Below are 23,598 nucleotides of genomic sequence, written 5' to 3'. Positions count from 1 at the left end.
GGCAGCTCTCCTGACGTTCTCCATTCCTGGTTGTCTACCAGGACATGTTGTTTTCCGTCCGTCCTTACCTGACATGGTTTCAACTTTTTCATCTCAATGAGGACATCGTCCTGCCGTCTTTTTGTCCGGCCCCTTCTCATCCCAGGGAGCATTTGCTCCACAACCTGGTTGTGGTAAGGGCTGTTCGGACTTCTCTCAGTCACTTTTTCCTTTTGACAGTGTGACTCCTTTTTTTGTTTTTCCGGGAGGTCGTCGTATAGGACAACCTACTTCTACAGCCACCATTTTTAGGTGGATCCAGTCTGCTATTTCGGAAGCTTACCACTGCAAGGGAAAGATCCCACCCTTCAGGGTTTTGGCTCATTCCACCCGCTTTTTGGGGCTTCGGCCTCGCAGTTCTGTAAAGCGGCCACGCGGTCGTTTTTGCTCACTTTCACGAGGCTCTACCAGATTCATACCTTTGCATCAGCTGATGCTACTCTGGGCCGTGGGGCATTGCAGGCGGCAGTGGTCCAGCTGTCCACCTGAATGATTCCTTACCTACCCAAGGGACGGCTTTGGTACGTCCCATGATCTGCGTCCCCCAATGGAGCCGACAGATTTTACGGTAAACATAAAAAATCTCCTTTTCTCTTTCTCGGAGGATCAATTGGGGGACACAGCTCCCACCCTTTTTCTGGTGTTCCTATTTCAGTTATCCGTCCAAAGGGTGTTCAGTTACCTTTTCTTCTAGTTGCTCGGACAGTTCGTGGTTTCTCTCTTGACCTGTCGGTCTTCTCCTATTGCTCTGGGACTAAAACCGATTAGCTCAGTGGCCTGGAGGCTGGTATATCCTGCTGGGAGGAGCCGACTTTTCTGGTTGCCATAGTGTCAAGCCTCCTAGAGACAGCAGCATACACCCATGGTCTGTGTCCCCCAATAGATCCTCCGAGAGATTTTACAGTAAGCATAAAAAAAAATCTCCTTATTGTACTGCTTTTAAAAATTTAAATTTTTTTACAAAATCAGTATGTTTAAAAACACCCTATTTTGACCACCTTTAACAACTTCATTTTTATTGCGCCATGATCTGTACTTTTTAACGATACCCCATTAGCGTATATGAAACTTTTAAATCTTTTTAATTATTTTTTTTTAAATAAAATGTGACAGCAATTTTGGACTTTATTTTTTATGTTTACGCCGTTCACCGTACAGGATAATTAACAGTATATTTTGATAGTTGGGCATTTACGCACGCGGCGATACCAAGTAGGTTTATTATTATTATTATTATTATTATTTAACCCGTTAAGGACTCAGGGCGTACCTAATCCCACGAACAGGGTTTAAACCGTTCTCATGAGCAAAGAACGTGTTAAACCCCGTGGGTCCCTGTTGGCCTGATGCCCAGTATTAACCCCTTATATGTCTAAACTGAAAAGTAAAACCATCCCAGCAGCTCAGCGGAGCGGATCGGAACTATCACATCAAAAGTGTTAAAAAAAAAAAAAAAAAATGTGAATGAATAAGCCCCCCCGAATAAAAGTTTCCTATTTTTTTAAAATAAAATAATGTAATTTAAAAAAATCATATGTGGTACTGCTGCGTGCGTAAAAGGTTAGCTAAAGGGCACGGTCGATGAAGTGCACGTAAAAAAAACCTTGTGACAAATTTTGAATTTTTGGTCACTTCATATACCATAAAAATAATAAAAAGCGATCAAAAAGGAGATTTTTTACACTTACCGTAAAATCTTTTTCTCGGAAGATCCTTTGGGGGACACAGGAACCGTGGGTATATCTTGCTGCCACTAGGAGGCTGACACTAGGCATAACAAAAAAAGAAGAAGTCGGCTCCTCCCAGCAGGGTATACCCCACCTACTGCCTTAGAAACACTCCGTTTTAGTCCCAAAGCAATAAGAGGAACTGAAAATTTTATAAAGTCCGGAGGGAGCCCAGTCAAAAACAAGTGAACCAACAAACTGACAGGCGACCGACCCCCTCCGGTAACAAACTAGAAACCAACGGGGTGGGAACTGTGTCCCCCAATGGATCTTCCGAGAAAAAGATTTTACGGCAAGTGTAAAAAAAATCTCCTTTTCTCGTTCAGCTCCATTGGGGACACAGGAACTGTGGAACGTACCAAAGCAGTCCCCGGTGGCGGGAAAAGCAAATCAACCCGGAATCAAGCAAATGCCTGCAAAACCTTAAGCCCCAAACTGGCGTCGGCGGATGCAGAAGTGTGCACTTGCTAGAATTTTGTGAACGTGTGCACCGAAGACCAAGTGGCCGCCTTACACACCTGTAGAGCAGAAGCCCTGTTAAAGACCGCCCAAGAGGCCCCCACAGAGCGAGTGGAGTGAGCCGTAACCCGGAAAGGGGGGCCTCTTCCCCTTAGTACGATACGCCTCAGAAATGGCGGACCGGATCCACCTGGAGATGGTGGCCTTAGAAGCTGGCAGACCGTTGCGTCGGCCCTCCGGAAGGACAAACAGCGAATTCGACCGTCGAAAGGAAGAGGTGACCGAATGGTAAGCCCGTAAAGCCCTGACCACATCTAGGTTGTGGAGAGAGCGCTCCTTAGGATGAGACTGGGCAGGACAGAAGGAGGGAAGAACGATATCCTCGTTCAGATGAAAGGAAGAAACTACCTTCGGTTGAAAAGAAGGTACTGGTCGGAGCACAGCCTTGTCCTGATGAAGAATCAGGAAGTGGAGTTAACAGGAGAGAGCTGCCAATTCTGACAACCGCCGGATGGAGGTCACGGCAACCAAGAAGGACACCTTCCAAGAAAGGAAACGAAGGGAGATTTCCCGGATAGGGTCGAAAGGAGCAGACTTCAAGGCACTTAGGACCAAATTCAAGTCGCAGGGGGGAGTAGGAGACCTGTAAGGAGGAATCTCATGAGCTACCCCCTGAAGGAAGGTGCGAACCGAAGAATTAGAAGCCAGAGGCCGCTGAAAAAGAATACAGCGCCGACACTTGATCCTTGAGAGAACTAAGAGTCAAACGCATGGTGCGAATAACCCCAGGCCTTCAACACCGCGGTTTCAACCGCCACACCGTAAAACGTAGCGGCAGTGAATTGGGGTGGCAAAGTGGGCCCTGAGAAAGAAGATCAAGGCGATCCGGCAGCCGAAAGGGAACGTCCGCCACGAGCCAAACTACGTCGGCGTACCAAGAGCGGTAGGGTCAATCCGGAGCCACTAGAATGGCCGAGATGCCTTCCGCCTTGAGTTTCCTCAGCACTCTGGGCAGAAGAGAAAGTGGCGGAAACAGATAGGGGAGCGTGAACCGAGACCAGGGAATGACTAGAGCGTCCGCGGCTAATGCCAGAGGATCTCTGGACTTTGCCATGAAGGCCGGAACCTGTCGGTTCAGGCGGGACGCAAAGAGGTCCTCGTCCGGAATTCCCCAGCGACGGCAAATGGACGCGAACACCTCTGGGTGAAAAGACCACTCCCCGGGTTCGGGAGAGGAGCGACTTAGAAAGTCCGTTTCCCAGTTTTCCACCCCTGGGATGTGGATCGCTGATATGGAGGGAACCAGGCGCTTTGCCCAGATCAAGATCTTGGACACCTCTGTCATGGCAGCGCGGCTGCGAGTGCCCCCTTGACGGTTGACATACGCCACGGCCGTGGCGTTGTCTGTCTGAATGCGGACCGGGCGGCCCCGGAGAAGGGACTCTCAGTGCCAGAGACAAATGAAGATGGCCCGGATCACTAAGTCATTGATGGGAAGACAGGATTCCTGAGGGGACCAGCGGCCCTGGACCGTCCGGTCCAGAAGAACGCCCCCCCCAACCGAGGAGACTCGCGTCCATTGTCAGGACCAACCAGTTCAACGGAAGGAACGAGCGGCCGCTCAGGAGGAGAGGAGAGCGGAGTCACCAAAGAAGCGACTGGCGGGTCGAGGAGGGCAGACTGATACGACGATCCAAGGACAGGGGAGATCCGTCCCAGAGAGACAGAATGGTCCATTGAAGCGGGCGGCAACCTGTGCGAACGGAACCGCCGCTATGGCTGCCACCAATCTGCCCAGCACTACCATGCAGGAACAAATGGGCACTGGAGTTGGGCGTCAAGAGGCGGACACCGGACAGAAGAGCACTTTGCTTGTCCGGAGGGAGAAAAACCCGGGCCCTCCCGGTATCGAACCGAAGTTCCAGAAAAACCAGAGACTGGGAGGGAGAAAGATTGGATTTTTTCTCGTTGATCAGCCACCCGAAACTGGTCAGAGTTTGCAGAGTGACGTGGAGACTCTTTGGTTTCGGCCAGGGACGGAGCTTTGATAAGCAGATCGTCTAAGTCGAAAGGTGCCGATTGAGGAGCTTCAGGTCCAAAATCGGACGGACCGTTCCCTCTTTCTGGGGAACAACGAATAGGTTAGAATAAAAACCCCGGAAACGATCCTTAGAAGGAACAGGCATGACGACACCTTGCTCCCGCAGAGTGCAAATGGCAGAGCAAAAACCTGCCGCCAGGGCAGGTGAACGGGGAGGCCGGGACCGAAAAAAACAATCCCGGGGAAGAGAACCGAACTCGATCCGGTAACCATCGGAAACAACGTCCCGAACCCAGGAATCCTGGACGTGTGGCAACCAGACGTCCCGAAAGAGAGATAAGTGACCGCCCACCCGAGGGAGAGCCCCGGGTGGGGGCACCCATTCAGGTCGAAGTAGGCTTGCGAGTTCCTGACTTTGCGGGAAAACGGTTGGAATGGCCATCCTGCTTCCAGGAGGGGCGAGGTCTGAAGGATGCGGCCTTCTTAAGCTTGTGAGGAATCAGACCTGTCCTGGCGCCCTGAGCCCAGGGAGCGAAAGGGAGCAGTCTTGCGACGAGCATCAGAACGGCGTGCCTTATTCTGGGGAAGCAAGGAACTCTTGCCGCCCGTAGAATCAGATATGATGTCGTCCAACCTCATTTCCGTCAAAGATTTTTTGGAAGCCACATCAGCGTTCCAAGCTTTAATCCACATCGAGCGGCGAATGGCGACTAGAATGCCGGACGCAAAGGCCGCACAGTGTGCCGACTCCAAGGAAGTTTGACACAAATCGTCACCCGCCTTAGAGATCTGGAGAGCAATATCTGCCAGATCATCAGAAGGGGCCCCGGACAACACCCCTTGCTGGAGCTGAGAAGCCCAAACCGATAAGGCCTTTGAGACCCAGGTCGATGCAAAAGCAGGAAGCAGGGAGGACCCAACTGCCTCAAAGGCATACTTCGCCAGATTTTCAACCCGCTTGTCCACGGGGTCCTTGAAGGAAGCGGCAGCGGTAAGGTGGTGGATTTAGATAAACGGGAGACTGGGGGGTCCACTGACGGCAGAATGGTCCATTTTGAGACAAGTTCTTGGGAAAACGGACACAGTCTTCAGCCGTTTAGTGCCTTGGAAGCGCTTCTCCGGAAGCTTCCAGGCAGTCTCAAAGAAGATCATCAAACTCCTTATGAGGATGGAAGATCTAGGGAGAGCGATGAGTAAGTGTAAAGGAAACTCCAGGAGCAGGGTCCGGAGTTCCAGGGTCCTGTAGATGAAAGGTGTCCCTGATGGCTGACACCAAGCTGTCCAAGTACGACATGGATGACAGCTCCTCAGAATCAGAATGTGGTTCAGAATCCCAGCCGAAACCCCTGGAATTTTAACTTTACACCCCGTGCAAGCATAGTAAGTGACCAAAGCAGAGACCGCCTGTCTGTGAGAAGGTTCTAAGCTGGGGACAGACATAGCAAAATACAGAGAAGTCAGCTACCCAGAGACAAAAGAAATGGCACAAGCTCACCCAGGTTCCTGTAGTCTTGCTAGGAGCAAAGGGAGCTTGCAATACAAGGTCTTGGCTGCTACAGCAGCCGTAGAGGAGACCCACAGGAGCAGAGTGCAGCAGCAGCTTGAGGAGGGCAGTGGAGCAGAGTGCAGCAGCAGTGGCTCCAGAGCTGTGGCACGTCACGATCCTCAGTAACAAGGGGAGGAGACAAAGGACCCTTGCAGCGTGCGCAAGCATGGGAGAGGCTGAACAAGCCTGCCGTGTGTGCGCTGTGTGGCGATTGGAGCGCATCCAGGCCCGAAAATACGTATGCGTAGCTACGCGCGACCGGACTAGGCGGAAGCAGTGTACTAAATTTGCGAGCGGTCCAGAAGTCCGCGATACCCCGCCGGCGCACGGAGGTAGTGAAAAGCCGGCAGCGATCCCCAGAGCCATGGAGACGGCTGCAGACAAGGTCCAAAAGTATGCTGCAGCAGCGTGCGCATACTTAGAATGGGTGAGCTGTCGCCACAGCAGCAGGACCCAAAAAGGTGCCCCCTCCACATAGGTTTTGAATAAAGATGAGGCTGTACCCCTTCCCCAGAATAACCCCCAAGACCCTTCTTCAACAAAGATTAGGCCAACTGAACCCCTTCCCAGATTAACCCCTGATAGAATAGAGGGGGGCGAGGGCGGTGGGGGATTGCAGGTACACACTTGCCTAAGGATGAGATATACTTACCTCTCTAGGAGTAAAGGAAAAGTGCTCCCTCTTCAACCAGACTGGGCCAACTGCATTATACCAGGCTTCAATAAGCGGGGCGAGCAGAGGCAATAGGCGACCCCGACCCAAGGCACAACCTGGTGCTGGTCGGTGGCAAGGAAGGGTTAACAGACCATACTCTATGGACTGTGCCCTTCAGTCGCGCGCGCACATATAGCCCCATACGCAGAAAAATAAAGTTATATGGGTCAGAAGATGACAATTTAAAACATTAATTTTGTGCATGTAGTTATAATTTTTTTAAAGTAGTAAAATAAATAAAACCTACATAAATTGGGTATCCCTGTAACCGTATGGACCTAAAGAATAAAGATAATTGTCATTTTTACCGAAAAGTGCACTGCGCAGAAACGGAAGCCCTAAAAAGTAGCAAAATGGCGTTTTTTCCTTTCACCCCACAAATAATTGTTTTGCCGCAGATTATGTTGTAAAATAAGTAATATCCTTACAAAGTACAATTGGTGATGCAAAAATAAGCCCTTATATGGGTCTGTGGGTGTAAAATTGAACGTGTTATGATTTTTAGAAGATGAGGAGGAAAAAGTGCAAAAACTAAGATTTGAGTCCTTAGGGTCTATTCACATGTACAGTATTCTGCACAGATTAGATGCGCCGATTTAATGCGCAGGATTTCAAGCTGTGTTCAGTCATTCAGTTTACATTGAAATCTGCAGCAGAAAATCCTGCGCTGCAAAATCTGCGCAGAATACTGTACATGTGAATAGACTATTAAGGTGAAAATGGGCTGAGTCCTTAAGGGGTTAATACGCTTTTTAGGGGTAAAATGGGAAAAGAGTCAATTTAAATTTTTATTGAGGGAGGGGATTTATCAAATTATTATTTTATTTTTTACTTTTATTTTACAATTATGTTCCCATAGGGGACTATTTACTACAATCATTAGATTACATATACTGAACAGTGCTATGCATAGGGCATAGCACTGATCAGTTTTATAGTCGATCTTCTGCTCTGGGTTGCTTGATTTCAGACCAGAATAGAGGACCCCTGGAGACGGCCGGAGGCAGGTGAGGGGACCTCCGGCCGCCATTTAAGATGATCGGATCCCCGCATCAGCGCAGCGGTAGATCCAATCATCCATTTAAACATGTATTGTTCACCATATCTGAGGGGTCAAGGCATCTGAGGGGGTTAATGGCGGACAGCAGCACGATCGCTGATGTCTGCCATTACCAGCGGGTCCCCGGCTGCTATCAGCAGTGCATGACGAGAGCACCGCTCCTCTGCTCGCGGTCATGTACAGGACGTAAATGTACATCCTGGTGCGCAAAGTACCTCCGCATCAGGATGTACATTTACGTTCGTGGACGTTAAGGGGTTAAAGCGTACCTGTCATAGGGCAAAAAAAAATAATAATAAATAAGTGATATGTTACTCAGGACCAATCCTGATTATGTGCATATAAATTTTACGTGTCTCTGACCTATATATCCAGAGATAAGAATTTATCTGCTGGTGAGTTACTTTTTCGTTGTGCAAGCTGGAGGGGGCGTGTCAGTCTGTCTCCCTCACAGAAGCAAGCCTGGGCAGTCAGCCAATCCGTACTCTCTACTCTCTAAGCCTTTTCTCTCTGGTTTTATGCTGTACATGTTTAACAGAGGAAGATGCTTGGAGCTTGACTGCAGTAATCAGAACACATTATGGTGAATTCATCACAGGATAAAATGTATAAATATAAGAATAGATCTTTATAAAATTAGTGCAAGGATTTTTTTTAGATAAAAGTACAGCATTTTAATGAATACATGTTCTATCTGTTTTATCTTCTCCTAGTAAAGCTGGATGCTAATCAGCATAGCTGTCACTATGTGTGTCATTCATCTTTCACAGACTCCTGAATGTCTGATGTCTTGGTCATTCAGGAGTCTGAGAAAGCTTTGACTATTTCAGCATGCTGGGAGTTGTAGTTTAGTAACAACTGAAGCGGCAGTGTTTGTAAATAACTGTGTTAGAGCAGTGTTGCCTCCAGCTGTTGTAAAACTACAGCTCCCAGCATGTCCACACATCCTTTATCTGTAGTTTTGCATACACTCAATAGAAATCTCCTATACTGGATACCGGTATGCTTTACGGACGATATCCAGTATGCTGTAAAATCTAGACTAGTCTGTCTGGCTAAAAGACAGGCGACCCCTGGTGGCGGCTATTTTGAGCTTGAATTTCATGTGAAAATGTAAAAAAAAATTTAACAGGTGTATATTGTGAAATGTCATATTATAATGAGTCCTGCAATATATGAAAAGTTTTTAAAGGGTACCTCATCAAAAAAACTTTTGATACATTATAGATAAATGTATGCAGAATAACTTTCCAATAGCATGTTATAAAAAAAATATGCTTCTTTCTATTTAATTTTCCACTTTGAAAAAATTACCACTAGGGGTCTCCCTACCAGTCCTTTTTAATAGATTTGAGACTCATGCAGGAGTCCTAAATCTCAGACTGCAGCTGGGACACAGACAAGCTCAACACTGCTCCCTGGCAGTGTGCAGTGGTGAGTTTGTCTGTGTCCCAGCAGCAGTCTGAGATATAGGACTCCTGCATGAGTCTGAAATCTATAAAAAAGGACTGGAAGGGAGACCCCTAGTGGTCATTTTTTCAAAGTGGAAAATGAAATAGAAAGAAGCATATTTTTTATAACATGCTATTGGAAAGTTATTCTGCATACATTAATCTATAATCTGTAGCAAAGTATGAGCCGCTCACCGCTAGCACACCCTTCTCGCCACCTGTGCCGTAGACAGGCTGGTACCGCCTCCAGCTTTTCTAATGGATAAGAACAAAGACGAGGTCCGGCACCAGGATAGTTTTAGATAAAAGCTTGCGTTACTTTATTGAAGAAATCGCTGTACAAGGTAGGACATCTGACGCGTTTCGCACATAAATGTGCCTAATCGTAGACTCGTTAATCTATAATGTATCAAAAGTTTTTTTTGATGAAAGGTACCCTTTAACAATGACAGTGCCCCTTTAAAGTTATTACCACAGAATAGAAGATAAGCAGTCTGCTGTACTCTGCTATCTTTGGCAGCTGCCACAGAATGAATGCAGCAACTCAAATGCGCAACCTGCCTCTCCATTTTAAGGGTAGAATCAGTTCCCATATTCTAGTCCTGTGTATAGGGGATAACTTTGCGAGTTGGGACAACCCCTTATAAAAAGGTACCTAAAAGGGATAATAAAACTGATGTAATTGTTATATCACCAAGCATCTTATCCCGCAGAGTCACTGCTGTAGGTGACAAGGGTACTCATCATCCACTACCCATTACTCACTGGCACTCTCAGACTCTGCAGACTTTCCTCCTTTGTTGGTTTTAGGCAGGGGGTTCCTTTTCTTTCTGTCAGGACTGAGGGTAGTGGAACTTTGTTTGGCCTTACGTTTCCTGGCACGTCGTGAAGTAGGAAAGGGTGTCGCCTTGGCATCTTTAAGAGTATCTCGGAGAAGCAGGTGGTCAGATCCTACACATAAAGAGAAGGAGGATTGATCATAAGGGTCATGTCTACATAATGGTTCACTGGTGTATAGATGCAGGACTTCATGTCTCCCTGCTACTTGATTTTCTGCACAATTCATCACCTGCTGTGGTGTATTGTGGGAGATGCAGTGAGTACACTAGGCATTTTGCAGTGCGATAAATAAGGGAACTCAGGTTAAATTCATGTATGGGATACTAGGGGAAAAAAAGCACGCTTAATTTTGCAGGACACAAAAGCACAGTAATTCATGTTTTTGAGTCCTATAAAATAAAAAAGTAAACTTTTAGGAAAAGAACAATGCATTAAAGTGAACGGCTCTTTATGTCAGTACAAATCGAAAGATACCAGTTAACACAAGATCCACATAAGAACAACTACTAAAAGCTATGGAGGGTAGGAATGTAACATATGAACTGGAAGAGGAGAACATGATGTGCTTACACAGACTTTAGCTTGCAGCACATATACAGGAAAGTATGACAAATTGCTGAGTGCCATACCTGCCCTAAGCGCACTGCACTGCCAGCACCTCTCCTTAGATAACACGTTCACCACCTTACACTGGAAGACAAGCATGTAAAAGTTAGAAAAGAAGTAGCACCGTAAAGCAGTACATCTGGTCAGTACAAGGTACAGATCTTACCTGCTGACAATTCCACCGGTTTGAATTGGGAATATACTTCAGATTGACCTTCTTACCTTTGAAATGTATGATGCCCTAAAAGTAAAACAAACAATTTAAAAACACAGCAACCACCACCACCACCACGACAAGAGGGGACAAACATAAAATAGAAGCAGCCACTTAGCTGCAAACATATTCCTTGTGCAAATACTGATAAAACAGAAGAATCAGGAGGCAGTAACTGTTCAAACTGTTAAATGACCCCTAATATGGATATATTCCCAAATATATTGTGTAAAAGGCTCTTCACTAGTGATGATTCCAGGAGCATGACTGAGGTTATCTATTACATCTTTAGAATATGTCCATGTAGATGCATCTGTCCTTTGGAGTAACTTCAGCGTCGGGTAATATTAAGTTTTGAAACTTTCTAACAGACTTTGAGAGACTTGTTCAACCGCCTTGTAGTGAGATTCTCTGTTGACCTCAGCTCTCATTTTACCAAAGCAATGTGAGAAATAAAAGCTGCGCTCAGATTGGCTGCTATGGGCAACAAAGAAAATCTTAATAAAAAGACAGCTTGATAAATCTCCCTCTGTGTTTCAGTTCCTCTCATTTAAGAGATCTCTCTGCTTGCTGTTAGTGAATGGACGCATCCTGATCTACATCTGCTCACACAGCTAGGGGGGCTTGTTACAGCGTATGTTCCCACAAAGTACTTTCCCAGCCATTTTTGAACTGTGAAGGGCAAAAGATGAGTGAAAAACCTTTGGGAACATAGCTTTATGTAATAAAAATGGCTAAAAGTAAAACTGAAAACAGGGGCCCTATAAACTGAGGACATCAGGGTAAACATTCCTCTGCAAGCTTAAACACATCAGCAAAAATCTCTCTCCTGTTCTGGACACCAGGCTAAGTCTTACTTACGCTGACACACTGTAACAAGTCTGATCCAGTTGTGTAAGCAGGAAAATATTATCATAGCATTGGAAAATAAAGAAAACCTTCCCATTCACTGACAGCAAGCTGTGATCTTAAAAATTGTGAGGGACAGAACAAAAATGAACTAGGAAGTTGCAGAGCTATTCATCGTACAATAATTCAGATTTAGAGGACTGGACCAAAGCTGTAAAGAAAAACAAAGCTCAAAATGTAAAAGTTTTTTTTATTGTTGTATAACAGATACAGAGTCAGCTAAATCTTCATTAGAAACCTTCTCCACGAATCATATAGCCAATAAGGTCTTTTAAATATCTTGATGTTCGGCGACTGCTGGATTCTGACTGAATACTTAAGAAATCGTGCCACGTCACAACCCGATTCTTTCTCCTGGTCAGGGAGCCGTAAAAGAAAGTGACAAATAAAGAGTCACTTTGCCTGCTCAGCCAGGTCATACCACCTGAACACTTTCATCTGTCTAGATCCTAGATTATACATCACGCAGATGTGGTCCAGATCTCCATCTTCAACTATAATGTCTTATAGCAGGACGCATCATAAATAAGCCGCGGACGTCATCTTTTTTGTCAGATGCAAGTATGTGACAAGGATACGCAGCAGACGCTAAGGCTGCATTAACACCTCGTTTTTGCAATACGGTTGCCGTATCCGGTTTGATTAAAAAAAACGTATCGAACCGTAGTGCAAACCGTATACAGAGGCATTTCATTGTAAACCGTATACCAACCTTAGCATCAGGTTGTGTACGTTTTGCATAATTTACGGTTGTATACGGTTTTTAACGTTACACCAAACCGTAGTCTACTACGGTTTTGTGTCCCGGTCAAAAACCGTATCCAACCTGTATACGGTTATTTTAAAATGGAGTTCTATGGTAACCGTTTGTGCATACGGTTACATCCGGTTTGCACAATACGGTTTTTCTTTTTTTCTGGGAAATTCAATAAAAAGAACTTTATATAAAATGTTGACAAACTTTAAAACCGTATATATATTTTTTTCAAGAAAAACGTATTAAAACACATGCAAATGTATATCCATTTTTAAATCGTATACAGTTTAAAAACGTGAGGAGGCATATATGGTTGCATACGTTTGCATATGTTTCGGTCCGGTGACATACGTTTTTTTTTTTTTTTTACAGAAACTGGATATGGCTACAGTATTGCATAAACGAGAAGTGAATGCAGCCTAACTTACAAGTGCAAGCTCCAGCTGAAAGTAATTTAGTCCTACCTTAATAAAACTGTCAATGTATAATGGAAACTTCTGCAACTTTCTAATACAGACTCCTGCCATTTTTAATATCTCTAGTTGAAGTCCGTGAAAGGAACACCTCTTACAACTGACAATTTGCTCCTATCTGGATTCAGTTTATTAAAAACTATGTATCAATTTAAATAAAATGTATTACTAAGGATTGTCTAGACTGAAAAAAACTGTAATAAACAGTTGTACGTAGAAATAGTCCGAAAATTGAGGAGGAAGCATGATGGTAGGAAGCCGATACAACTCCTCCCCCTGCACCTGAGGCCCATGCTGCCCTGATCCGTCTGCACCAGCTGCATGTGACGATTACTCACCGTATGTGAGAGCTGTGGTGGGGAAGCTGGAGGAGAGGTGATTGGAGACCAGGAGGTCCTGACTAGCTATACGCTGCTGCAGATCACGCAGCCTGGTGTCGCTGCTCTTCCCGGAGCTGCGAGCGGTGGGTCACGTGCCGTGCATGGACACTGAGCCGGCACGACGCGATTGCCTCGGCTGACGGAGGATGACTGAGGCTGCGGGACACGAGGACAGAGCTGACGAGGTCCCTGGACGGAGGCAGATTGCTGTAGGTTCTCCCGCCAAAGACCGTCCGAGTCCTGGGACTGCGCCCTGTGGCCCGGATTGGATGGCAGAAGAAACAGGGCTGGAGGGGATTCCCTGAGCCTCTGACCTGTGCAAACGGACGAGGGAGGAGGACAGTGGCAGTGCAGGGAAGCAGTGGCAGTGAATGGAAGCGGGTTAACCACACTGCAGCACACCAGGCATTGAAGAGATCGTGGAGCATCACCATAGGGCGCAACTTCCATCACGGGCGAGATCGTTCCAACTTATATTTTGTCCAAGAATTGCTATTAACATAGCTTGAATACCCCCCAAAGAGAGGGAGATAATATCGCAAATATTGCTTGACGCCCACTTATGAGACTTTGCTAGCTTATTTAATATTACTAACATTAATACTGTTGGCATGACTGAGGAAAACAGTGACTAACAATAGCCTTTGGGATCAGAGTGAGTAATTAACCCTATTAATCTCAAAGAATGTCATTGCTGGACTAATCACACTGTTGACAAGATTTCTTTGGCTTATATTCTGAGAATCGCTGCTGGACTGACATGAGATAGCCCGTACGGATAGAGGCCAGCGCTTACTGAGCCGCTAATTCAATAACAACTGTAATACTACATGAGGCGAATTGGTAGCTGGTGTTAACTTTGTAATATTAACAAAAATGTCTGATCATGGCCTGATGTGAGGTGCCTAACTTAACATTACTAAACACGTTTTGTATGTCTGGTAAATATAGTGACTAATAACACTCATTGTAATTGTAGCAAGCGATTATATTTTCTGGTCAAAAGTGTATATGGAACTGTGGGTGAGGGACGGATAACTGCAGGCAGGAGATCTGCATTACTAAAGGACCAGTACTGTTTGATTGCGCAAAGAAATTTGTGTATTTGCCGGCCGTTAGTAACACCTGTGGTTTTGAAGTACTGTATCATCAACTGATTAATATTGGTTTACAAAACACCAACAAAAATATTGGTTTCACCCTTTTCTGATTGTATATATCTCCGGTGTAATTGCACTTTGTGTCAGATGGGCCCTAGAGCGAGGAAATCTACCAGTCCTGTGAACGATCAAGATAAACTCTTTGAGAGGAGGGGGGGGCAGACTAGAGAAATTTTTAGGAAGGAGGAGGGAAAAAAAAAAAAAAGTTTAAAAAGGAAAAGGAGGAAAGAAGCAATGAAGAGAACAGAGGAGGAATTTGTACAAGACCCGTCAGAGGATAACAACAGATGGCAGGCAATGCAGGATGATCTTTCGGGGAAAAATTGAAATAAATTGCTCTTTCTGGATCAGGAGAGATTTGTTCAAGCAGGGAAACCAAATAAATACCTAATGGCCATTGTGAATAATCAGCAAATACATCAGAAAATAACAGCAATAAAGAATAAGGACGGTCAACGAAGGACAGAGATAGGGAAGATAATCGATGAATTCAGGGATTATTATTCTGTACTGTACAAGACAGTGTACTAAAACTAGAAGTGATAAGCAGAAATACCTGGATCATATTGCCCTTCCGAGATTACCAAAATTGCAAAAAGAGAGCCTTGATGCCCCCTTAACAGTTATTAAATTCCGCTCTAATGTCAATAAAAGGTAACCCGTCGCCTGGGACCGATGGGCTACCATTCAAAATATATTGAAGGTACAGCCAAATCTTGCTTCCAGCATTGTTCAGGGTATTAAAATATGTAAAGAGAGAAGAAGGGCAGCTTCCAGATTCAATGCGGGACGCTGCTATAACTTAAATATTAAAAATGAAGAAAGATGAAGATGATGTGGGTTCTTACAGACCCATATCACTCTTAAACACAGACATTAAAATCTATGCTAAGGCCCTAGCGATTAGGGTGCAGAGTGTCATCCAAGATTTGGTTAGTGATGACCAATGCGGATTTATACCTAATTGTATGGCAAAACAATATACACAGAGTTCTGTCAAATATCCAGATTATCCAGCTAAATGGGGAGAGTTCCTACTCCATCCTGTCCTTAGATGCCACAAAGGCCTTTGACAGGGTGGAGTGGGACTATACTGGATCAATTTGAAAATGTATATATTTTTTTAAATGGTTGGGTACTTATCGGATAGTTTTCCACTGTCGAGAGGAATGCGGCAGGGATGTCCTCTCTCCCTCTTGCTCTTTGCCCTGACGATCGAGCCATTGGCGATTATGATTCGAGGAGATGATAGTATTGGGGGGGTTTGAAGTGAGGGGGGAGGGAAGACAAACTGTCGTTGTACACTGATTTTTTTTTGGGGGGGGAAAGGTAGACATTTGTATTGCCCAGAGGAAGAGAGGTGATTGAGGAGTATGGTAAATATTCAGGGTTAAGTATAAATTGGTCCAAATCTGTACTGTTTGTGGAGTGAGAATTCTTGGGAAAGAAGACCACCACCTATTTGGGAATACAGATTTCAGCTGGAGAACCATCATAAACTAAATTTAAACCCACTAATGAAGTAAAGTCGAAAAGGCCAGGGTCTGGAACGAGCTTAAAATATTTAGAGCTGATAAAATGGTATTGAGGAAAACTATAATACTTCCAAAATTGTTATACATATTTGGGTCCTCTCCCATATGGTGTATATAGTATATATTGTGTTTTCCCCAAAAAATATTCAAAATTTTTAACTCTTTGATATGGGGGAGGAAGAGGACATGCATAAAGCTAGATTATTTGTGTTTACCACAAGGTAAAGGGGGTATGGCACTCCCGGACATCAGACGGTATTTCTTAGCTTCTAAGATATATTACATAAATGAGTGGAGAAGGCTCTCCTCTTGAGTTCTTGATGAAAAAGTGTCAGGGTAAATATATTTTTCAAGTATTAGAATCAGGGCAACTAGGCGGGAAGGTATGGAGTAATTATGTAATGTGGCGATTTCAGAAAAATTTTGGATTTGGACAAATAAGAAATGGGGATAAGGGGAATGTTCAACAGCTATAGTATGGATTCATTTACACTTAACAGAGGAAATTAAATATAAAGAAATTGAAGTGTTAAGGAATTTAGATGTTAGAATAATGAAAGATATCTGGCATGAAGGTAAATTGTTGGATTGGGAAGTAATTAAAAGTAGTAAGAAGGTTGAAGGGAGAGTATGGTTTGAATACACTAGATTGAGAAGTATAGTAACGAGCACAATAAGAGAAGGACTGGGGATAATTCCCATAGAGACTGAGACCTGTGAATCTCAAAGGAAACAGGTTTCTGACTATAGCTAAAGACAATTATCTGTCCCAAATGGTGCAGGGCCCGACCAGAGGGGGCACCCTACTGGACTTAATATTAACTAACAGATCTGACAGTAACTAATGTGAAAGTAGAAGGACACCTAGGAAATAGTGATCATAATATAATACATTATAACTTGTTCTTCAATAAGGGAATCTCTCGAGGGGCCACAAAAACAATGAACTTTAGGAAGGCAAAGTTTGATCAACTCAGAGAAGCCCTTAACAGTATAAAACAAGAATACCGACACTAAATGGGAGACTTAAAAATATCTTAAATTCTCACTGTAAGATGTATATACCTTATGGGAATAAAAGGGTCAGAAAGAAAAGAAAACCAATATGGATGAATAAAAATGTGAAGGGGGCAATAAATGGAAAAATAAAGCATTTAAACTACTAAAACATGACGACAGTGAAGAAGCATTAAAAAGCTATAGAGAAAAATGTAGAATATATTAAAAAAAAACAGATAAAAGCCACAAAAATAGAGACATGGGGGGACATGTATCAAAGATTTTACCCCTGTTTTGTGTGTATTTTTTTGCGCAAAATTTTGCGCAAGCCCTTTTTTTGCGCATTTTGGTAGAGCATGTCCTCCAGATGTGGCTGAATCAGGGTACCTTGGAGTGACATCTATAGTACACATGGATTTATTACCTGCGTTCTTTTCCTTTGCACCAAAAATTTTGACGCCAGTGCGTCTTTTTCCCCATAAATATAAGCCAACTTTAATTGCACGTAGCAATCCTTTCTATTTCTGAAGGAAAGTTCTACTAAGAAACCACCAGAATGTTTTTACTTTCCGATCTCAATTCCTCATTTGGTTTGCTTTATATTGCTTTTTACTCCTTGGTTATTCCAAAGCACTTTTAAAATAATTTGCATATAGAATATTTGTTTCCAGTTCAGTTATTCATTAGATCACTTGTATATTGGTATTTTATGATCCAACAATTTAATACATTTACATAGGAAATGTTTGATAAGTTATCATTGAACAAGCTCCGTCACATTAAAATAGCTTTGTAATCCACTTAACACTGTAGATCATTCTCCTTTTATTTTCACAATTTACTGCTTTCCGTTATACTTTTCCCCAGCGCCCGGTAAGATGGTGGCTGTCACTGATAACCAGCCATCTTACCATGTGACCACGGGGGGTTTCATACACCCCCCCCCCCCCCCCCCCCCAGCGATCGCTGCTATCAGCTAGTCAAATCTGACTAGCTGATAGCAGTGTTTCGCTATGAGAATACTTAGCAGCGCGGTGTGTGAGTCCGGATCACGGGATCGGGACACACACCACTCTGCTAAGTGTCCCTTACCCGTCCCCCAGCGTCACTTACCCGGCCATGCGGTGTCATGAGCAGTCCCGATGCGAGCGGCATCCTCCAGGCGGTCCCGGGGGTGGTGCGTCCCCACGGTGAGTTTGTAGCAGGGCGGCATCTTCATTGGCAGCAGGGAGATCGCCGTAAAGCGATCTCACTGCTGCCTCTGGGAGTTTCAAAACTGCAACTCCCAGCATGCCCAGACAGCCTTTGGCTTTCTGGGCATGCTGGGAGTTGTAGTTTTGCAACATCTGGAGGGCCACAGTTTGGAGACCACTGTATAATGGTCTCCAATCTGTGCTCTTCCAGATGTTCCAAAATAACAAATCTCAGCATGCCCACTCTGTCAAGGCATGCTGGGAGTTGTAGTTCTGTAACATCTGGAAGACCACAGATTGGAGACCATTATACAGTGGTCTACAAACTGTGGACCTCCAGCTGTAGCAAAACTAGAACTCCCAGCATGCCCAGACTGCCCAAGCATGCTGGGAGTTGTAGTTCGTCAACATCTGACCCTTTAGATATTGCCGAAATACAACTTCCAGCATGTCTGGCCATGCTGGGAATTATAGTTTTGCAACAGCTGGAGGCACACTAGTTGGGAAACATTGTTCGTTTCCTAACTCTTTTTCCCAACCCGTGTGCCTCCAGCTGTGCCTCCAAACTATAACGGCCCAGCATGCACTGACAGACCATGCATGCTGGGAATTGAAGTTGTGCAACAGCTGGAGGCACACTGGTTTGGAAACACTAAGTTAAGTAAAAAACTTTCAAGTGTTTTGCAACCAGTGTGCCTTCAGCTGTTGCATAACTACAACCCTCAGCATGCACGGACTGCCAAAGGGCATGCTGGGAGTTGTAGCAGTAGGCCTCCAGCTGTTGCATAACTACAAGTTCCAGCATGTACTTCTGCTGTCACTGCATGCTGAGATTTTAAGTTTTTGCAACAGCTGAAGGCACACTGGTTGCGAAACACTGAGTCTGTTTCCGTGTTTCGCAACCAGTGTGCCTCCAGCTGTTGCAAAACTACAACTCCCAGCATGCACGGACAGCCAAAGGGCATGCTCGGAGTTGAAGTTTTGCAACAGCTGGATGTTTCCCCCCCCCTCCCCCCAATGTGAATGGACAGGGTACACTCACATGGGCGGAGGTTTACAGGGAGTGCTGCAAGATTGAGATGCAGCAAACTCACCGTCAACCCCCGCCCGTGTGACTGTACCCTAAAAACACTACACTACACTACACTTAAATAAAATAAGTAAAAAACACTATATATATATATATATATATACATACCGCTACACAGCCCCCCTCCCCTCCCCAATAAATATGAACAACGTCTGGTATGGCACTGTTTCCAAAATGGAGCCTCCAGCTGTTGCAAAACAACAACTCCCAGTATTGCCGGACAGCCATTGACTGTCCAGGCATGTTGGGAGTTTTGCAACAGCTGGAGGCACCCTGTTTGTGAAACACTGGCATAGAATACCCCTATGTAAAAATCTAATTTAGGCCTCAAATGCACATGGCGCTCTCTCACTTTGGAGACCTGTCGTATTTCAAGGCAACATTTTAGGGACACATATGGAGTATCGCCGTACTCGGGAGAAATTGCCTTACAGATTTTGGGGGGCTTTTTCTCCTTTTACCCATTATGAAAAGGAACAGTTGGAGTCTACACCATTATGTTAGTGTATAAAAATAAAATTATTTACACTGACATGCAGGTTTTGCCGCATACTTTACATTTTCACAAGAGGTAAATGGGAAAAAAAAAAAAACCATTTTTTGGGACACAATTTAGCCAGAGTACGGAGATACCACATATGTGGGCGCAAAGTGCTCTGCGGGCGCACAACAAGGCCCATAAGGTAGAGTGCACCATGTACATTTGAGGTGATTTGCACAGGGGTGTCACAGATGTTAAATGAAGAATAAGGACATTGGTATAATTGATGTGTTATAATTGGGTGCAAAAAGTGGTATTATTGTGAGATTAAAACTCTACATAATGAAGAAAAAAAATTCTAAAACTAATAACGAGGACACATTTACTGTTTAGGTGCAGATACGCTGCAGACAAAGGTCCTACTAAATAGAGCTGCGGTGTAAATTTATGCTGAGGAGAATTCTAAATTTCAACGCAATTCAAGAAAGTAGCTGCACAAGAATGATAAATTTAACGCAGCTGCGCCAAATTTAGACAACAGGCAGAGGGGTAAAAAACTTCTATTATACATTGGAAATGATACATGTCCCCCAAGGACTCATTGCCAAAGAGTGTAAAACTAAAACTATATAAATAGCAAAAAGGTTAAAAATGAAAGTGTAGGCCCTTTAAAAAACGATAAAGTAGTAATTATAAACGGAGATCAGGACTGTTCCCCAGGACTGGCGCATGGCAAATGTGGTGCCAATGTTTAAAAAGGGTCAAAAGGTGACCCCGGGAATTCTAGACCTGTTAGTTTAACCTCGGTTGTATGTAAAGTGTTTGAGGGTTTTCTAAGAGATGCTATTTTGGAGTATCTTGATCAAAGTAAATGTATGACTCCATATCAGCATGGCTTTATGAGGGATCGGTCCTGTCAAACTAACCTGATCAGCTTTTATGAGGAGGTGAGCTCCAGACTGGACCAGGTGGAATCTCTGGATGTCGTATATCTGGATTTTTCCAAAGCATTTGATACTGTGCCACATAAAAGATTGGTACATAAAATGAGAAGGATGGGGCTGGGAGAGAATGTGTGTAAGTGGGTAAGTAACTGGCTCAGTGATAGGAAACAGAGGGTGGTTATTAATGGTACTTATGATTGGGTGAATGCTACTAGTGGGGTACCACAGGGGTCAGTCCTGGGGCCTGTTCTATTTAATATATTTATTAACCCCTTAACGACGCAGGACGTATATTTACGTCCTGTACCGTCTCCCGCGATATGAAGCGGGGTTGCGCTGCGACCCCGCATCACATCGCGTCGGTCCCGGCGCTCATCAACGGCCGGGACCCGCGGCTAATACCACACGTCGCCGATCGCGGCAATGTGCGGTATTAACCCTTTAGAAGCGGCGGTCAAAGCTGACCACCGCTTCTAAAGTGAAGGTATCCCGGTTGCTCAGTTGGGCTATCCGGGACCGCCGCGGTGAAATCGCGGCGTCCCGAACAGCTTACAGGACACCGGGACTGCCTCCTCGGTGTCCGATCGACGAATGACTGCTCCGTGCCTTAGATCCAGACAGGAGCAGTCAAGCACCGATAACACTGATCACAGGCGTGTTAATACACGCCAGTGATCAGCATGAGAGATCAGTGTGTGCAGTGTTATAGGTCCCTATGGCCTATAACACTGCAAAAAAAAAAAAAAAAAAAGGGTTAATAAAGGTCATTTAACCCCTTCCCTAATAAAAGTTTGAATCACCCCCCTTTTCCCATAAAAAACAGTGTAAATAAATAAAATAAACATATGTGGTATCGCCGCGTGCGTAAATGTCTGAACTATAACAATATAACATTAATTAAACCGCACGGTCAATGGCGTACACGCAACAAAATTCCAAAGTCCAAAAAAGCATATTTTTGGTCACTTTTTATACCATTAAAAAATGAATAAAAAGGGATCAAAAAGTCCGATCTAAACAAAAATCGTACCGATAAAAACATCAGATCACGGCGCAAAAAATGAGCCCTCATACCGCCCTGTACGTGGAAAAATTTTAAAAAAAGTTTTAGGGGTCAGAAGATGACATTTTTAAACATATAAATTTTCCTGCATGTAGTTATGATTTTTTCCAGAAGTACGACAAAATCAAACCTATATAAGTAGGGTATCATTTTAACTGTATGGACCTACAGAATAATGATAAGGTGTAATTTTTACCGAAATATGCACTGCGTAGAAACGGAAGCCCCCAAAAGTTACAAAATGGCGTTTTTTCTTCGATTTTGTTGCACAATGATTTTTTTCCCGTTTCGCCGTGAATTTTTGGGTAAAATGACTAATGTCAGTGCAAAGTAGAATTGATGATGCAAAAAATAAGCCATAATATGGATTTTTAGGTGGAAAATTGAAAGGGTTATGATTTTTAAAAGATAAGGAGGAAAAAACGAAAGTGCAAAACTGAAAAACCCTGAGTCCTTAAGGGGTTAATGACCTTGTAGAGGGGTCGAATAGTAAAGTAGCAATCTTTGCAGATGATACTAAACTCTAAAGCAGTAAATACTAGAGAGGACCGTGCACTATTACAAATGGATCTGGATAGGTTGGAGGTTTGGGCTGGGAAGTGGCAGATGAGGTTCAACACCGATAAATGTAAGGTTATGCACATGGGGAGGAAAAATCCAGGCTGGGATTATGTATTAAATGGGAAAACACTTGGGACGACTGACGTGGAAAAGGACTTTGGAGTCTTGGTTAACAGTAAATTTAGCGGTAGTGACCAGTGTCGGGCAGCTGCTGCCAAGGCAAATAAAATCATGGGGTGCATCAATAGGGGCATAGATGCCCACAAGTAAATAATTCTACCGCTGTACAAATCACTAGTCAGACCACACATAGAATACTGGGCACAGTACTGGGCACCAGTGTACAAGAAAGATATAGTGGAGCTGGAGAGGGTTCAAAGACAGGCAACCAGGGCAAGACAGGAAATGGGAGGACTAAAGTACCTAGAAAGATTATCAGAATTGGGGTTAGTGTAGAAAAAGGAAGTCTTAGGGGAGACCAAATAACTATGAATAAATATATCTGGGGACCATGCAGAGATCTCTCCCATGATCTATTTATACGCAGGAATGTATCTATAACAAGGGGGCATCCTCTACGTCTAGAGGAAAGAAGGTTTCTACACCAGCACAGACGGGGTTCTTTACTGTAAGAGCATTGAGACTATGGAACCATCTGCCTGAGGGGGTGGTCATGGGGAACTCTGTAAAAGAGTTCAAAAGGGGTCTGGATGCATTTTTGGAGAGTAAAAACATTGCTTGTTATGTATACTAGATTTATAGGGACAGAACGTTGATAGCTACGCTACTGACCCTTAGAACAAAAAAGATTATTTTGTACTCACCGTAAAATCTCTTTCTTGGAGCCTTCATTGGGGTACACACATACTGATGGGTATTTGCTCTTGCCACTAGGAGGCGCTGACACTAGGATAAAAAGTCAGCTCCTCCCAGGCAGGATATACCCACCCACTGGAAGTGAGGTAATCAGTTTTGTCACAAAGCAGTAGGAGAAGCCAAAGAGATATAAGAGATATATGTAACAAAAAGCACCCTAGAAAGGAATCCCCGGATAAAAACCGAACCGGAAAAGATCATCCGGACAAGAATGAAGATGGGTGGGTGCTGTGTCCCCCATTGAAGGCTACGAGAAAGATTTTACGGTCAGTATTTGGCTCCGTATGAAACAGATCCTCAACAGCAGGAAAGAAACCACATCCACGCATAAGCCAAGATTGGCCCGACTGGCATAAGCCAGCAGACCGGATTGCCCTCTATCTCCGGAGTACATGGACCCCAAAAAGGAGGAGACTGAAAGGAAGAAATGGACAAAAAGTAGAATTTTGGACTTACCGTAAATTCTCTCTCTCTGAGCT

At 44.3% G+C, this 23,598-nt stretch overlaps 1 protein-coding gene across 5 annotated transcripts in view; it reads right to left on the bottom strand.

Moving 5' to 3' along the window:
• The window catches only part of LOC130276192 (RNA-binding protein 6-like), an 82,549-nt gene that overhangs the window by 21,171 nt on the left and 37,780 nt on the right, over nt 1-23,598 (bottom strand). For all 5 annotated transcript variants that reach the window (XM_056525201.1, XM_056525205.1, XM_056525206.1 and 2 more), the window contains exons 7-9: nt 10,651-10,725; nt 10,508-10,568; nt 9,804-9,989 (exon numbers count right to left, since the gene is read on the bottom strand). In XM_056525201.1, coding sequence (XP_056381176.1) covers nt 9,804-9,989; nt 10,508-10,568; nt 10,651-10,725 — 322 coding nt within the window. The remainder of the gene's footprint in view (nt 1-9,803; nt 9,990-10,507; nt 10,569-10,650; nt 10,726-23,598) is intronic.

This window comes from Hyla sarda, chromosome 6 (assembly GCF_029499605.1).
Source record: "Hyla sarda isolate aHylSar1 chromosome 6, aHylSar1.hap1, whole genome shotgun sequence".
NCBI lineage: Eukaryota > Metazoa > Chordata > Amphibia > Anura > Hylidae > Hyla > Hyla sarda.
This window is presented reverse-complemented; position numbering and strand designations above follow the sequence as displayed.